This window comes from Mus caroli, unplaced genomic scaffold (assembly GCF_978045245.1).
Source record: "Mus caroli unplaced genomic scaffold, Mus_caroli_1 scaffold_9, whole genome shotgun sequence".
Classification (NCBI taxonomy): domain Eukaryota; kingdom Metazoa; phylum Chordata; class Mammalia; order Rodentia; family Muridae; genus Mus; species Mus caroli.
The window spans coordinates 30,884,652-30,903,056 of NW_028227264.1; the positions used below are offsets into that span (position 1 = coordinate 30,884,652).

Here is an 18,405-nt window from a genome sequence, read left to right on the forward strand (position 1 = left end):
CCCAGGAGATACTATTCCAGTAGTACTATGTCCAATTTTCTGAGGAACCACCAGACTGATTTCCAGAGTGGTTGTACAAGCTTGCAATCCCACCAACAATGGAGGAATTTCCTCTTTCTCCCCATCCTCACTAGCATCTGCTGTCACCTGAATTTTTGATCTTAGCCATTCTGACTGGTGTTAGGTGGAATCTCAGGGTTGTTTTGATTTGCATTTTTCTGATGATTAAGGATGTTGAACATTTTTTCAGGTGCTTCTCAGTCATTCGGTATTCCTCAGGTGAGAATTCTTTGTTTAGCTCTGATATCTGTTAAATCAATTTGTTTCTAAGTTCTGTTAGTTTCACTGTGTCTCTGTTCAGTTACTGTTTCCAAGATCTGTCCATTGATGAGAGTCTGGTGTTGAAGTCTCCAACTATTACTGTGTGAGGTGTAATGTGTGCTTTGAGTTTTAGCAAAGTTTTTTAAATGAATATGGATGCCCTTGCATTTGAAGCATAGGTGTTCAGAACTGAGAGTTCATGTTGGTAAATTTTACCTTTGATGAGTAAGAAGTGTCCCTTCTTATCTTTTTTTGAGAACTTTAGTTTGAAAGTCAATTTTATTCCATATTAGAATGGCTACTCTAGCTTGTTCCTTCAGACCATTTTCTTGGAAAATTGTTTTCCAGCCTTTTACTCGAGATAGTGTCTTTCTTTGTCCCTGAGTTGTGTTTCCTGTATGCAGCAAAATGTTGGGTCCTGTTTATATAACCAGTCTGTTAGTCTGTTTTTTCATTGGTAATTGAGTTCATTGATATCCATAGATATTAAGGAAAAGTAATTGTTGCTTCCTGTTATTTTTGTTATTAGAGTTGGAATTCTGTTCATATGGCTATCTTCTTTAGGTTTCTTGAAAGGTTACTTTCTTGCTTTTTCTCTAGCTTAGTTTCCCTCTTTGTATTGGAGCTTTCCTTTATTATCCTTTGAAGGGCTGGATTTGTGGAAAGATATTGTGTAAATTTCGTTTTGTTATGGAAAACCTTGCTTTCTCCATGGATGATAATTTAGAGTTTTGCTGGGTATAGTAGCCTGGGCTGGCATTTGTGCTCTCTTAGAGTCTGTATGAACATCTGCCCAGGATCTTCTCTCTTTTATAGACTCTGGGGAGAAGTCAGTTGTAATTCTGATAGATCAGCCTTTACATGTTATTTGACTTTTTTCCCTTACTGCTTTTAATATTCTTTCTTTGTTTTGTGCATTTGGTGTTTTTATTAATATGTGAAAGGAGGAATTTCTTTTCTGATCCAAACTATTTGGAGTTCTGTAGGCTTCTTGTATGTTCTTGGACATCTCTTTCTTTTCGTTGGGGATGTTTTCTTCTATAATTTTGTTGAAGATATTTACTGGCCCTTTAAGTTGGAAATCTTCTGTCTTGTCTATACATATTATCTTTAGGTTTGGTCTTCACATCGTGTCCTGGGTTTTCTGGATGTTTTTGGTTAGGATCTTTTTGCATTTGCATTTTCTTTGATTGTTGTGTCAATGTTTTCTATGGTATCTTCTGCAACTAAGATTCTCCCTTCTATCTCTTGTATTCTGTTGGTTATGCTTGCATCAATGACTTCTTTCCCAGGTTTTCTATTTCCAGAGTGGTCTCCCTTTGTGATTTCTTTATTGTTTCTACTTGCATTTTTAGATCTTTGATGGTTTTGTTCAATTCTTTCACCTGTTTGATTGTGTTCTCCTGTACTTCTTTAAGGGAAATATTTACTTTCTTCTTATTGTCCTCCATCATCATTATGAACAGTTTAAATCCACATGTTGCTTTTCTGGTGCGATGGTGTATCCAGGACTTGCTCTGGTTGGAGAGTTTGGTCCTAATGATGCCAAGTAACCTTCGTTTCTATTGCATCTGTTCTTACGCTTGCCTCCTGCCATCTGATTATCTCAAGTGCTTGCTATCCTCAATATATCTGTTTGGAGCCTGTCCTTCATGTAATCCTGGTTGAGTCAGAAATCCCCAGTGTCCACCTTTCTCTGTGATCTGTCACTCTGGGATCCTGTGAATCTGAGATTCTTGGTGTGTCAGAGTTCTTGGCAATCTATCTTCCTCTGAGACCCTGAGATCCTGGTGTGAGCAAGTTACTGGGATCCTGGAATCCTAAGATGCTGGGAGTGTTAGAGCGCCTGGAAATTGTACCTCCTCTGGGGACCTCCATCTGCTGTGTTTGAAACCAAAGTAGACCAGTACAGACCAGAAGGAATCGGAGCCACTGGTCGGGTGGGGCTCCTGTTTCCCTGCTCCCGCTGGCCCCATTCACTCCCAGTTGTGTTGGAACTGAAGTTGTTCCACTCAGCAGTGATCCTAAGATTCTGGGCGTGCTAGGGCACCTTGTAGGGTGGAAAGTCCTCTGGGGACATGGGACTGTCTGCTGAGTTAGCACCCAAGGTGGCCTGGAGCTGGTGCCAACTGGAAGGGGGCACATAAGAATTCTTATCTATAGTTTTAAAAGTAAAGACAAAGGTTTACATTTATTGATAAGAAATTCCTTTTAAACTATAAACCATAGATCATACTTAATCCATAAAATCATGTGGTATTTTTAAAAATGTTTTACTTTTAAATTTTAGTTTAAGAATTATACGTGTTGTATGTGTATGGTGTTGTGTGTGAGTTTGTGAGTGTTTGTATGTGTATATGTGAGATTGAGAGAAAGAGAGAGAGAGAGAGGGAGAGGGAGAGGGAGAGGGAGAGGGAGAGGGAGAGGGAGAGGGAGAGGGAGAGGGAGAGGGAGAGGGAGAGGGAGAGGGAGAGGGAGAGGGAGAGGGAGAGGGAGAGGGAGAGGGAGAGGGAGAGAGAAATTGTACCCTTAGAGACGAGAAGAGGGTTTCTGATCTCTTGAGACTAGAGTTATACTTGGTTATGAGCTGTCTCGCACAGGTACTTGGAAGTAAACTAGATTCCTGTGTAAAAGCATTTAATGCTCACTCACTGCTGATTCATCTTTAAAGTTTCTTGTGATCTAATTTTACAGTCCCATTAACCTCATAAGGAAAAAGTATTTGATATTTTATTTTCAATACAAAACCATAAATATTAGCAATATATTTTATCTATGGCGGTTAATATACTTGATGTCCTATAGGAAATAAATTAAATAATTTATTATATATATACACATATTTGTAAAATTTATGATGTAATCTTTAAATTTTCAAAAAATTAAATTCTAATGCTATTCAATAAAATTCTTTGAGTATAGAGTGAAAAGAATATGAAAGAAATTTCCATGTGTTAAAAAGTATTTTTAAAATTATATTTTACAAATATAACATTTAACACTTAGAGATCATTAATTAAGTTTTAAAGGTAGTAGCACAGTAATTTTATTTACATTTTAATATCTGGGATTTTTTTAGATTATTTCTTACTGTTTAGTTGAGGATGACCTCATTGCTTCCCCCATCTCTACTTTCATGATGCTCAGATGATAGGCACATGGCCAACAGCCTTCTCTCATTGGAATTTTATTTTAAAGCTCAACATTTGCATAAATCATTAAATTGCAATACATGTAACTTTTAAGTGCCTTCTAAGTATGGGCAGGAATGCAGTCTTTAAAGGCATTCTACAATTTTAAAGGAAAACAAAAAGAGAAGATGAGTATAGTGGCATATAGGTGTTTAGCTTCCTACAGGACCCTAGAGTTCTGAGAGGACTCCACATACCACAACATAGTATACTGTATTCATAGTCACTATTACAGAGCACTGATAACCTGTGATAAAACTAGTCATCAAATTTAACTTTCAATATTGCTTTTTCAGGTGTTGTCAATATTTCAAGCAATAGGCTAGGTTACAAACCCATTTGTCTGCTTCTTTACAGTATCTTCAAAAGTTAGTGTAGAAAACTTCTTAAAAATGTCTGTATCTGTATTTTGTGTTTTTACAAATAGATAAGTATGCCTTACAAATAGGCAGTCCAATAGAATTCCATATATCTTATTAACCAGTGACATGAAACTAGTACTTATTTTTACAATACCACAAAAGACCATGTTGAAGAGGTTGCTGAATAAGTGGAAAAAATAGATTGTAATTGAGATAGAGTATTTACAGAGTTACATGATTTACATTGATGCAGTCAAGGATTTGTCTTATTGAACTATTTTGTGCAAATATTTTAATACTTTAGTTTTTTTTATTTTATATTTATAATAACTCTTAATCAGCACAAGAGGTTGGCAAATATATGTCCTCTATGCTATTAATAATCCTGTCATATGATTTGCCATGTTTCATATGTGTTGCTGCTTTTAACTCCAATTATCCACCCCACATGGCCATTATTTTTTGATTCCCCTAACCAATGGTGGCTTTCTTCTCTCTCTCTTTTTTAAATTGGATTTTTTTATTTGTTTACATTCCAAATGTTATCCTCTTTCCCAGTTTCTCCTCTGCAAACCCCCTATCCCATTCCCCCTTACCCTGCTTCTATGAGAGAAGAACTCCCTTATCCACCCACTCCTCCCTACCATTCCTCTATACTGGGGTATCAAGCCTTCACAGGACCAAGGGAACATCTCTAAGTCCAAGTTAAAATCATACCATATGATACAGATATGGGGAGTGTTGAGCAGAGAATGAAGAGGAGAAGGAGGGAGAGGAGGAAGAAGAAGAGGAATCCAGTCATCATAAGGAATTGGTACCTTAGTAATTCTCCACATTTTTCAAAAGTGAATTATTATTTTATAGCTAATAGAATTTTTCATATTCCTGAACTAATGTTTAAGGTTTTACTGACTAGATTAATTAAATAGAAAAAATATAACTCTTTAGCATGCCCAGTTTTAAATTTTGTACTAACACTTCTAAGCACAATCTAATAGAAACATTTATCTCCCTTTTCAGTTCATTCTTGCTTAAACCTTTGTCTATAATACATGTGTATATAATAGTGATCATTATACCATTTATGTCTTTTCAAATATGTAATTTTAGAAAATAATGATAATTTTTTGACAGGAAGTTACATTTTTTATTGCATTTCCTTGACATCTAGCTTTAAGGTTGAGAAAGGATAATTATATTCTTTCAGAGCTAAGCATATTCACAGTTCTGTAAAAGCAAAACTGGTCTTTGCTTTTAGGAGCACTGACCTTATGGAACACACACTCATTGCTCACATTCAGAGAGAGCAACAGCAACCCTCAAAGTTTTGTATAATTTCCCTGGTATGTGTATTGTTTACTTTCCAGTGTTGTCACAAATACATGGCAAGATTCCATTTGTGAGAGGGAGGTATTTAAAGTGATGCAGACCATCAGCAGGGAAGTGGTAATGAGAGCATCATGGTGGCAGTGAGAGGTGGCTGCATCCACACTGAGGAATCATAAGGAGACCCTTGTGTTTAGAGAAATGTTACATTTTCTGTAGAGATGCAAATTGTCCTAAAGCCCCCAAATTGAAGAGAACTACCCACTAGGTTAAAACTTAGTTCATTTACTGTCTTCTTAAAAAAATGATATCCACAATAGTGATTTGATGTCAGAATACATGAAAAGGATCCAGAAAATACCAACATGAAAACATTATGGTTCCACTATTTAGAAGACTGTATCTCAATGTTGGTAATAAGATAGTCAACTTAACTTGTCACTTCAATTGTGTACATGTTTATTAGTAGATTGTGAGTTTACACTAGATTAAAGATTAAGTGTCAAAAAATCTAGGGCACCAGGAAAGGAAGTAGAAATCGGAATCCTGTTACAAATTATGACCTAGCAATATTGTGAAATTGATACTTCTTTTTTTTAATGGATATTATATTTATTTACATTTCAAATGTTATCCCCTTTTGAGGTTCCTCTCCGGAAACCCCATATCCCATCCCCTCTCCCCCTGTTTCTATGAGGGTGTTCCCCACCCACACCCACTCCTGTCTCCTTGCCCTCACATTCCCTTACACGGGGACATCCAGCCTTCACAGGACCAAGAGCCCCTCCTTCCAACAAAGCCATGTGTACTCTTTGGTTGGTGGTTTCGTCCCTTGGAGCTCTAGGTTTACTGGTTGGTTCATATTGTTGTTCCTTCTATGGGGCTGCAAACCCTTTGAGATCCTTGGATCCTTACTCTAACTCCTCCATTGGTGACCCTGTGCTCAGTCCAATGGTTCCCTGATATCATCGACCTCTGTATTTGTCAGGCACTGATAGAGCCTCTCAAGAGAAAGCTTTATCAGGATCCTGTCAGCAAGCACTTCTTGGCATCTGCAATAATGTCTGCTGCACACATAGTAGCAGCAGAGGATGGCCTTGTCGAACATCAGTGGCAGAAGAGACCCTTGGTCCCATGAAGGCTCAATGCCCCAGTGTAGGGGAATGTGAGGACCAGAAGGTAGGAGTGGGTAGGAGGGTGAGGACACGCCCTCATAGAAGCAGGAGGTGGGGGTATGGGATAAGGGGTTTCTCGAGGAGACATTGGGGAAGCGGGTAATATTTGAAATGTAAATAAATAAAATATCCAATAAAAATGACTAAGCAAATAAAATAAAAATGAAATAAAATTCACTAGTAACAAAATCCAGAGCACAGAAAGAAGAAAGATTTGGAGGCATTTAAAATTTAGTGCCCCTTCCTTTAAACTTGGTGAATACACAAATGTAGTTTAAAACCTTGTCTCTACTTTTAGTCTTTTTTTATTTTTCCGTTGAGTGGACATGCTATTCCAATATTTAACATTTTATTATTTATATAATAATTTATATAAATTTACAGTCACTACAGTATTATGAAAAATGTATGTCCTTAATTTTATTAATGTATGTATTCATTGCAAATAAAAAGGTTAAAATTCTATATTGTAGGAGATACTTTTGAAAAAGTGTTTAACTTTACTTTCAGTTACTTCACTTTATGTCCATAAACAGTACAATTTTGTGGGATTTTTCAGTATTTGTAAAGTATATATTTGCACTATATATATAATAAATATATATTTATATTTCTATAAATTTCCCAGCTTTATAATATTTAATATAATATATAATGTGTATATTACAAATGCTAAGAATGCATATATATATGAAAAAATATATTACTATATATGTATATATGTATACACATACACATATGTATACACATATGCATATATATATTGTTGTGGCACAAACCAAGCACTGTATCAGCAAGCTATATCCCCATTCCTAAAACGTATTTTGAAAAGTAAGTTTGTTTTCTCAAGACAATTTTTACATAGTACATATGTTTCTCAAGCTATTATTTAGTATGTTACACATACTGTTAACTTTTGAAATTTTATTGTGGAATAAAATATTGGGCCATCTGTAGCTGTTTTTTGCTACTTTGTGAGTTCTTTCCCTTATCCCTCCACTGCAGGTTTCATTTCCTATCACTACATTGGAGGGAAAGGATAGGAGAGACAGAGACAGAGACAGAGACAGAGACAGGGACAGAGACAGAGACAGAGACAGAGACAGAGACAGAGATTCTTGAATCTAATTTAGTTCTTTTTGTTTCTTCTTATAGCATGACTACTAAAACAAACCACATCCAACCTCCATCAATAACCAACAACTCACTGACTGCCTTTCAAGGCCCTTGCATTTACATGCCCTCTGAAAAGTTCATAGAATTCCAAATGTTACATAATTGCAGAAACTATCCTTAGCTGGCAAAACCAGGCCCCTGCTAGAGAATGAGGCAAGTTCTAGTCAGCTGTTGCAGACACTCTAAAGTAAAGCTTCATCTCCACAAATGGGCTTAAAATGAAAATATATTCTTAAAATGTTTCTGTTTCAAAAGATTAATTTCTTATAAGTTATTATTATTAATTTTAATGACTACATTGTAGGTGTCTTCAGACACGTAAGAGGACAATGGATCCCATTACACATGGTTGTGATCCACCATGTGGTTGCTTCCTATTGAACTCAGGATCTTGGGAAGAATGTTTTTAACTGTTCTTAACTGCTGAGCCATCTCTCTAGCCCTATTTCTGTGTTTTTTAAAGAAACCAAGATTCCACATTTTCACTATAGCTTTCATCAAATATACTATTTGATAAGAAACAAAGACAATAAAATCAGTGCAATCATATGATAATCATTTAATATCAGGTGATGTCTTTTAAATCTTGACTCATTTTAATGTTCAAGGAAACCTGTGAAGTAGATTTGTTGTTTCTTATTTCATGGATGAGAAAATAAAATTCATATAGCAGTGATCAAAATCAGATTTTAATTTGTCATATTGACTCCAAAGTTAATTATCTTCAAAAGTTACCTGCATTTAATAAATGCCAGGAGCTAAAATATATTATGGAGATTCTTTTAATAGACTTTTGTGTCTACATTTCTTATCAAAATACATTTTAAACTACTTTATAATATATTATAATACCAAAGAATTATTACACTAATTTGTATTTATTCTCAGCAGTCTAATAAATTATTGTGTCTGCTTATCTATTTTCTGTCAGTTTAAAATCTCTCATACTGTTTGACATTATTCATTAAAAAAATTCTGAAAAAAATCTGATTGAGGATATTACATTTTTTCAATTCTACTAAATAACACAACACCAAAACTAGAGTTTAAATAATTAGAGTTCTTTAATTAAATTCATTAATAAGCAAAGGTCATTATGTTTCTTTCTAATTTATTTAGAGTGAAAGTATGTACAAGAATGTGAGGCAAATACTGGCTCTGTTCTTTTTTCATCGTTTTTTTTTTAAGTTATGCTAATCCTTTGATAGTTAACATTAATGTTTTCACATATTCTTACAGTACTGCTGGATTCCTTCTTGGTGTGCTGTTCCTCCAGCTTGAAAGTATAGAAAGAATCTTTACATACTGTGTGGAAGTATCACTTATTAATAAAAAGCCTGTGACCAATGAGCTGAGGCAATAATTAGAAGGTGGAACATCCAACAAATAGAAATCGGATCCTGGGAAATAGTCAGGCGGGGGAGATTTGACCCAAAAGCTGAAGTTGTAGGAAACCGAGAAGTTACCAACCATGTGACAGGACTTCAAGTCAACTAAACGGGCATGGGTTAAGTTATGAGCTCATCGAAGAACAAGCCAAAGCCTTGGGCCTGGGCATTTATTACTGAAATACTGTCTCAGAGTCGTTATTCCAGGAATGTAGGCGCAGGTGGAAAAGCCCGTGATTACATGAAGGTGTGTGGTTATACTTCTTGGAGTAGGAATCTGAAACTGATTGATCTTTTATATGGAAAAAAAAATGTTTTTTTTTTTTTGTTTTTTGGTTTTGTTTCATTTCTAATTAGATATTTTCTTTATTTACATTTCAAATGTTACCCCCTTTCCTAGTTTCCTCTCCGAAAATCCCCTATCAACTCCCTTTTCTTTTGTTTCTTGTTTTTTGTTCCTTGTGAGGTACTTTTCCCTAGGTCTAGAATTTTGGATCGACAAGTTGTCTCCTTTTGCGTTTAGACAGGTCCAGACATAGGCTGGTTGGACTTAGAGTTTGTTTTGTTTTACTTTATGGTGCCATGAAATGGATACTCGGTAAAATCTTTACTTTCAATTACTGATATTCATCGTTCCCTGAGGATAAGAGGCAGCATAACTCTTGGGATGCTGGGTAATGGCAGTGAGCCACTGTGTGCAGGCATGAGAGCTCCTGGAAAACAGCTAATCCTGTGTGGCGTTCCATGTGGCATGGCTGAGTGCTTTCTAGGCTAGTTGCATGGGATGCATTTTTGACTTCCTACATATCTTCTACATTCTTTTTTTAAATTTTTTAATATATTTTATTATGTATTTTCCTCAGTTACATTTCCAATGCTATGCCAAAAGTCCCCCATACTCTCCCCCCCCCCCACTTCCCTACCCACCAATTCCCATTTTTTTTTTTTTTTTTTTTTTTGGCCCTGGCATTCCCCTGTACTGGGGCATATAAAGTTTGTGTGTCCAATGGGCCTCTCTTTCCAGTGATGGCCGACTAGGCCATCTTTCGATACATATAAAGCTAGAGTCAAGAGCTCTGGGGTACTGGTTAGTTCATAATGTTGTTCTACCTATAGGGTTGCAGATCCCTTTAGCTCCTTGGGTACTTTCTCCAGCTCCTCCATTGGGGGCCCTGTGATCCATCCACTATCTGACTGTGAGCATCCACTTCTGTGTTTCCTAGGCCCCGACATAGTCTCACAAGAGACAGCTATATCTGGGTCCTTTCAGCAAAATCTTGCTAGTGTATGCAATGGTGACAGCATTTGGAAGCTGATTATTGGATGGATCCCTGGATATGGCAGTCTCTAGATGGTCCATCCTTTCATCACAGCTCCAAACTTTGTCTCTGTAACTCCTTCCATGGGTGTTTTGTTCCCAATTCTAAGAAGGGGCACAGTGTCCACACTTTGGTCTTCATTCTTCTTGAGTTTCATGCGTTTAGCAGATTGTATCTTATATCTTGGGTATCCTAAGTTTTGGGCTAATATCCACTTATCAGTGAGTACATATTGTGTGAGTTCCTTTGTGATTGTGTTACCTCACTCAGGATAATGCCCTCCAGGTCCATTCATTTGGCTAGGAATTTCATAAATTCATTGTTTTTAATAGCTGAGTAGTACTCCATTGTGTAAATGTACCACATTTTCTGTATCCATTCCTCTGTTGAGGGGCATCTGGGTTCTTTCCAGCTTCTGGCTATTATAAATAAGGCTGCTATGAACATAGTGGAGCATGTGTCCTTCTTACCGGTTGGGATATCTTCTGGATATATGCCCAGGAGAGGTATTGCTGGATCCTCCGGTAGTACTATGTCCAATTTTCTAAGGAACCTCCAGACTGATTTCCAGAGTGGTTGTACAAGCTTGCAATCCCACCAACAATGAAGAGTGTTCCTCTTTCTCCACATCCTCACCAGCATATGCTGTCACCTGAATTTTTGATCTTAGCCATTCTGACTGGTGTGAGGTGGAATCTCAGGGTTGTTTTGATTTGCATTTCCCTGATGATTAAGGATGTTGAACGTTTTTTCAGGTGCTTCTCTGCCATTCGGTATTCCTCAGGTGAGAAATCTTTGTTCAGTTCTGAGCCCCATTTTTAACGGGGTTACTTGATTTTCTGGAGTCCACCTTCTTGAGTTCTTTATATATATTGGATAATAGTCCCCTATCTGATTTAGGATAGGTAAAGATCCTTTCCCAATCTGTTGGTGGTCTTTTTGTCTTATTGGCGGTGTCTTTTGCCTTGCAGAAGCTTTGCAGTTTCATGAGATCCCATTTGTCAATTCTCGATCTTACAGCGCAAGCCATTGCTGTTCTATTCAGGAATTTTTCCCCTGTGCCCATATCTTCAAGGCTTTTCCCCACTTTTTCCTCTATAAGTTTCAGTGTCTGGTTTTATGTGAAGTTCCTTGATCCACTTAGATTTGACCTTAGTACAAGGAGATAGGAATGGATCGATTCGCATTCTTCTATATGATAACCACCAGTTGTGCCATCACCATTTGTTGAAAATGCTGTCTTTCTTCCACTGGATGGTTTTAGCTCCCTTGTCGAAGATCAAGTGACTATAGGTGTGTGGGTTTATTTCTGGGTCTTTAATTCTATTCCATTGGTCTACTTGTCTGTCACTATACCAGTACCATGCAGTTTTTATCACAATTGCTCTGTAGTAAAGCTTTAGGTCAGGCATGGTGATTCCACCAGAGGTTCTTTTATCCTTGAGAAGAGTTTTTGCTATCCTAGGTTTTTTGTTATTCCAGATGAATTTGCAGATTGCTCTTTCTAATTCGTTGAAGAATTGAGTTGGAATTTTGATGGGGATTGCATTGAATCTGTAGATTCCTTTTGGCAAGATAGCCATTTTTACAATGTTGATCCTACCAATCCATGAGCATGGGAGATCTTTCCATCTTCTGAAATCTTCTTTAATTTCTTTCTTCAGAGACTTGAAGTTTTTATCATACAGATCTTTCACTTCCTTAGTTAGAGTCACACCAAGATATTTTATATTATTTGTGACTATTGAGAAGGGTGTTGTTTCCCTAATTTCTTTCTCAGCCTGTTTATTCTTTGTGTAGAAAAAAGGCCATTGACTTGTTTGAGTTAATTTTATATGTCATCGTTTTTGTACTTCACCCTAAAATACAGAAAAGAATTTGAGTACAATTAATAGGAGTAAAAGAATTAGGAAACAGCACACTCTCTCTGTTGACTTCACTTGCCTTTCTCTGACAGGATTTCTGACACAGGGACACAAGCAGGGAAGCCCACTTGTTACTAATCAGTGCTACCAGTGACCTAGTAGAACAAAAGATCATCTTTCATTGCTTCTCAGTCCATTGAGATAATCATCATTCTTTTGTATTTCATCTTTTTTTTGTGCTATGTCATATTCCTGGGTTAAAATACTTTGACCTCTGTACCCTCCTAAACCAAAAGTTCTAGGATTCGCTGATTACAAAGGGGAATTATGATTCAATCTTTTGCTGAGAGTGAATGCCTTCTCAGAGGCATTTGACATGTATCAATTTATAAATCCCTTACTTTGGAAGTATTAATGACTTCCCTAACTTTCCTCATTGTTCCTTATATACTTCTTAGAAACTGTTCCTGAAATAATGTCATGATCTTTGATGCGGTTTTGAGTAAACATGCATCAATATCATGTCACAAAAAGTAGAGGCCTTTGCATGTCTACAGAAATTGTTAAACAACTAAATGAAAGTATTAATAACAGAGAGGGCTTTTCCTGTTTGAAGAAGAAAGTTAAAAACCATAGGGCATTAGATTTCTACGTTTAATACCTTGAATCTTTTAAATTAAACTTTCCAGTATTTTACAAGAAGTTCTTGACTGAAAAAATGCAGTTGAAGATAATAAATCAGACGTCACCTGTGAGAATGATATCTTTGTGAAATTCAAATTGGTAGCATGTTATTACTCAATTGAACAGGAGCCAGGATGGTCATATTTTCCTGGCTAAAGTATAAGAAGACAGACTGGCACACTGAAGAGGTGTCTATGGATCTTCGGAGATCTGATAGCCAAAAGCAGCAATATAGTGCTGTGATCCAATCATCATGGAGAATGTAGACCAGCAATAAAGTGGCAGAAAGATATTTAGGTTCTCTTTGAATATAAATCATGAAATACCCATCATTATCCTGTGAGCAAAGAAACAAACATATATGTAGGTCTATACAAACTTAGCTGTACTGTACAGAGATGCCTCCAAAAAAATTACTAGCAGATTAAATTGAACATGAAGCTTAAAATTTAGTTGACGATGTTCTACAAAAGAGAATCTTTCTAAGAAAGTAATCGGTATATGTCTGTAAACTGTAGAGATTCTTTTTAACATCTTGCAGGAAGACTGAGTATACCTGCCATATCTATGACATTCTCATCATTAGTGTAAGGCTGAAGTACAGAATTAGAAAAATAAAATACTGAACATATATTCTGAGCTATATAATTAGGTTTCGTCTTTTCTATTTGTAACAGAAAAAAAGGAAGAACAATGAACTAAACTTTCTGAAATGTTTCTAGTTTTTTTTCCATCAGAGGACTATGTGTCAAATTTATTTACTTTTGTTTTTAAGTAATCAGGAATATCACCTGCAAGTATCTCCCTACTTCTTTAGAGTTATCTCCTTAAGGAAGCTCTGTGAGAGAATACTTGCTCAAATGTCTTTCTGAATCATGGGTGTTATTCTTTTTAGAAAACAATTAACACACTTTATAATAGAGTACAGTACAATACATTCGTGCATGCAATATAAACCATATGCATTTATTTTTCTCTTCACCCTAGCACCATTCCCAGTTCTTAGTAATATCTATCTGTCTTAGGGTGTCCATTGCTGTAAAGAGACACCATGATCAAGACACCTCTTAGAAATGACATTTAATTGGAGCTGACTTTTAGGTTCTGAGGTCTAGTCCATTATCATCATGGCAGGAAGAATGGCAGTGTCCAGACAGGCATGGTGGAGGAGTAGCTGAGTTGAAAGTTCCACATCTTGTTCTAAAGGCAAGGAGGAGAAGACTGACTCTTCTGTCCTGGGCAGAGCATCAAAACTCATCCCCATAGTGACACACTTCTCCGAACAAGACCATACCTCCCAATAGTACCACTCCCTGTGGGTAAAGCTTAAGCAAAGCACTACACTACCCTACACAGACTGAAGTTTCACTTTATAGGAATGAAAATGGAAGATACTTAGCTTCCAGTTACTGATTCTTATTTATTGCTATAGTTTTCATTCATAATCGCAAGATATAGAATATGCCTAGTCTTATTCATTAATTAACAGATTACTATGTAATTAAATGCAATATATATTATATATTATATAATTATATGTTTATTATATATTCTGTTTTATACAAAAGAAATGTTAAAAATAATTTTGCAAGGCACTGGAAAAAAGATTAGCTGATTTACAGACACCCACAGCCAAACAGTAGGTGGGTCTTGGAGACTCTTATGGAAAAATAAATAAAGAATTGTGACCCCCCCCCCCAAAAAAAAAGGGAATAGTAACTCCACAGGAAGACCAACAGAATCAACTAACTTTTGGGCTCTCAGAGTCAGAACCACCAACCAAAGAACATACACCAGCTGGACCTAGGTCTCCATATGTAGCAGATGTGCATATTGGCCTTCATGTGGCCAATATGCACAACTGGAGTGGAGGCTATCCCAAAATCTGTTGCCTGTATGTAGTATATGTTCTACTAGCTGGACTGCCTTTTCTGGCCTCAGTGGGAGAGGAAGCACCTAGATTTACAGAGACTTGGGCAGAGGATATCCAGGGGGACCCCTACTCATACAGAGAAGGGGAAGTGAGGGGAGGATTTTGGGAGGCGGCTTTGAGCTGGATGTAGTGAAAAAGTAAAAAAAAAATTAAATTTTTAAAAAATTAGCTGATTATTATTTGGTTTTAATTACATTTACTGTAACTTTCAAAAACTAATTTTATTTCCTCACATAATTTCTAACAGTTATCTAGCCACAGTGACTTATTAATAAAGCTACAGGTGGTATACCCTAAGTAGCATCATTGCACAACATGATTCATATAAAGAACACATTAAACAGTGACTTTATTTTCTAAACCTAGTCTTCGTAATTTAGCGTCTACTTTATTATTATAAATAATATTAATTTGGGCTTGTCTCATATGTGAATATGACTGATGTCTGAACAATGGTGATGTATTTGATACTGCTTAGTGTATATATTTGAGCAATGATACTCAAGAGAGGTTAGTTTTGTGTGATAGTAAACATTCTCAGATTCTTTTTTTTTTTTTCTTTTTTTTTTTTTTAACTTTTTTTTTTATTTATTTTTTTAATATTTTTATTACATATTTTCCTCAATTACGTTTCCAATGCTATCCCAAAAGTCCCCCATAGCGCCCCCCACTTCCCTACCCACCCATTCCCATTCTTTTGGCCCTGGCATTCCCCTATATTGGGGCATATAAAGTTTGCAAGTCCAATGGGCCTCTCTTTCCATTGATGGCTGACTAGGCCATCTTTCGATACATATGCAGCTAGAGACAAGAGCTCCGGGGTTCTGGTTAGTACATCATGTTGTTCCAACAATAGGGTTGCAGATCCCTTTAGCTCCTTGGGTACTTTCTCTAGCTTCTCCATTGGGAGCCCTGTGATACATCCAATAGCTGACTGTGAACATCCACTCCTGTGTTTGCTAGGCCCCGGCATCGTCTCACAAGAGACAGCTATATTTGGGTCCTTTCAGCATAATCTTGCTAGTGTATGCAATGGTGTCAGCGTTTAGAAGTTGATTATGGGGCAGATTCTTAAACATCCTTTTCATTGTTACAATTAAAAGTGTATATGGCACTATTAGCACCAATTAGATAGAGAGGCCAGAGAGACTGTTAGGTATCATTGGCTGGAAAGAAATGCCCCAGAGTGGAGCCCGATCATATTCACCCAATCAAAAAGATCACAGTGCTAAGCTGAGAAACTGGCTGTGAAGTTGAGTGTGGAGGCATTAAGGAAAAGAAAAAAGAACTGTGTTGGTAAGTCCAGAAAGAAATGCTCGTTGATGGTTTGTTTTGGTGCCTTGCAGACTTTTCTTGGGAGATGTGAGTGAACTTGTTCCCTCATCAGCCTTATCTGACATTCAAAGTTACAATGAGATGAGAGTTAAAAAATGACATGGTGCATATTAAGATAATTGATTAATGTTAGAAACTGAGGGAAGACTTCACAGTTATACATATCTGTTTAGAAGAGGAATAAATATCAGTAACTGTCTTTTCCCAGGATATTGAGAATTTCAGAATGGCTTGTCTTGACTGAGTAGACATAAAGATAAAATTGCAAATTAACATGCAGATTTCAAAATATGTACAGTAATTACTGTCTGCTCAGACCAGCTGCTTAATAAATGAGCTAAACAAACAAACATCTAGAGGCAAAAAATTTGTTTAAATGCAATGTCAAATGCCACTTATATACATATCTTGGAGTTGATAGTTCTAGCATGTACTTCCTATTAGTGGCTACAGCTCACTTCATAAACTGTTAATTAAGTATATAAAAGCTAAGCTACCCTAAATCTAAATGAAATCCACATTAAATATTCTTAGTTTGCATTGAAAGTAATTAAAGTTAAAGACAATCAGAGTTTGTGATCATTTTCTGAAAATAGTGGCAGGCAGGCATAATGAAATTCTTACTTTTTTAAGAGACTGATTTTACAATGATTCCCATTTTCCCTTATTTTAATAAAGAAGTGATTTTATGCAGTAATTATTAACAAGTCTCTTTCAGGTCTCAGCAAGTAAAGAATAAGCCTGCCTCTGTCTTGGGCTTAGAAGTGAAGAAAAACTAGACTCATTACTGTTTATGATTAAACAGCTTTCTCAAGGATTGGGCTAAGCTCCACGAGAAAACTCAACTACAAGTGTTTCTGTACTGCCTGTTCCAGGAACTGGCAGCAATGCCTTTGTTTCAAAACCCTCTTGCAACCCTACCTTTGTTTCAAAAGGTCATTATGACCACCTTGCAGTCTCAACTATGTTTCAGGATGTTATGAGCAACTTGTTATGATTATGTTTTGTTCCTATAACCCGACCTGCTTCACTAGCCACATTTCCCATTTAGAACCTCCTCTAATCTTGAACTATAAAAACATTGTTCTCCATGTGACCAATGCTGACTCCTCAAAGCCCACCCTTAGGTACAGACAGCTCATGGACACAGGTAAAAAGCTTGCGTTAATTAATAGCTAGCTTACCAGGCGTGGTGGCTCATGCCTTTAATCCCTGTATTTGAGATGCAGAGGCAGGCAGATTTCTAAGTTCCAGGCCAGCCTGGTCTACAGAGTGAGTTCCAGGACAGCCAGGGCTACACAGAGAAACCCTGCCTCGAAAAAACAAAATAAATAAATAAATAAATAAATAAATAAATAAATAAATTAATTAATTAATTAATAGCTACCTTTAAGTAATTTGGCCATGATGATTTGGGTTGGTGGTCTTTCTCCTCCCATCTTTGGGATTAACACATCCTTCTGAGAAAATTATATAGTTTGTTATGGAATTTACAAGTTTAGTTACTGATATGGTTTAAAATTTATACTTTTTCCAGTTTTTAAAATACATATTCTGTTTCCATAGAAATACACAAGGAAAAGGCTGAAAAACAGGAGAAACCTGAGAAGAAAATACAAACTAAAGGTACAAGTTTCATTTTATGATGTTGACGCTCCTTTGTTTCCTCCTTTTACAGCTCCTGCTCCTGCCCCTCTTATGCTTCTCCCTCATCCTTTTCCTCTCCCTTCTTCTCATCCCCCTTCCTCCCCTTCACCCTCATTTTGAAGGCATACACTTTTGCTACATTTGAATAACATAATAACATTTCCATGATTAAGATTTTTACTTTTAATTTTTATGATAGTCTTCACATAAATATTTTCTTATTCAGTTAACTCCAAGTGTGAATGTGTAACATTCATTGAGTGTCTGCCTTTAATCCCAGCATTCGGGAGGCAGAGGCAGGCAGATTTCTGAGTTTGAGGCCAGCCTGGTCTACAAAGTGAGTTCCAGGACAGCTAGGGCTACACAGAGAAATCCTGTCTCAAAAAACAAAACAGAACAAAAACAAAAACAAAACAAAACAAAACAAACACAAAAACAAAACAAAATTAATGTAGCTTAAAAATCGGTGAAAATCTTTACTTATAACTTTTTCTTTAATAAATATTATTATTAATATTATTTCACTCAAAAATATGTGTTTTTCTTTTCATCACTTCCTATAATGATTTGGAATTCACAGTTTAAACACAGACTTTATATAACATTGAATGACTTTAAAATTATTGGTGCATATAGGTAGAATCATTAGATTACATCACTGGTCTGCTGCTCTCTTCACAGCC

The 18,405-nt window shown here is 36.4% G+C and overlaps 1 protein-coding gene and 1 long non-coding RNA gene across 5 annotated transcripts in view; one reads left to right on the forward strand and one right to left on the reverse strand.

The window, feature by feature from the left end:
* Nucleotides 1-18,405, forward strand: part of LOC110303552 (triadin) — a 172,788-nt gene that overhangs the window by 92,070 nt on the left and 62,313 nt on the right. For all 4 annotated transcript variants that reach the window (XM_085842740.1, XM_085842741.1, XM_085842742.1 and 1 more), the window contains exon 5: nucleotides 17,642-17,701. In XM_085842740.1, the coding sequence (XP_085698866.1) occupies nucleotides 17,642-17,701 (60 nt within the window). The remainder of the gene's footprint in view (nucleotides 1-17,641; nucleotides 17,702-18,405) is intronic.
* The window catches only part of LOC115032171 (uncharacterized), an 88,593-nt gene continuing 82,199 nt past the window's right edge, over nucleotides 12,012-18,405 (reverse strand). The window contains exon 3 of the long non-coding RNA XR_015048383.1: nucleotides 12,012-12,117. This is a non-coding gene — a long non-coding RNA (uncharacterized LOC115032171). The remainder of the gene's footprint in view (nucleotides 12,118-18,405) is intronic.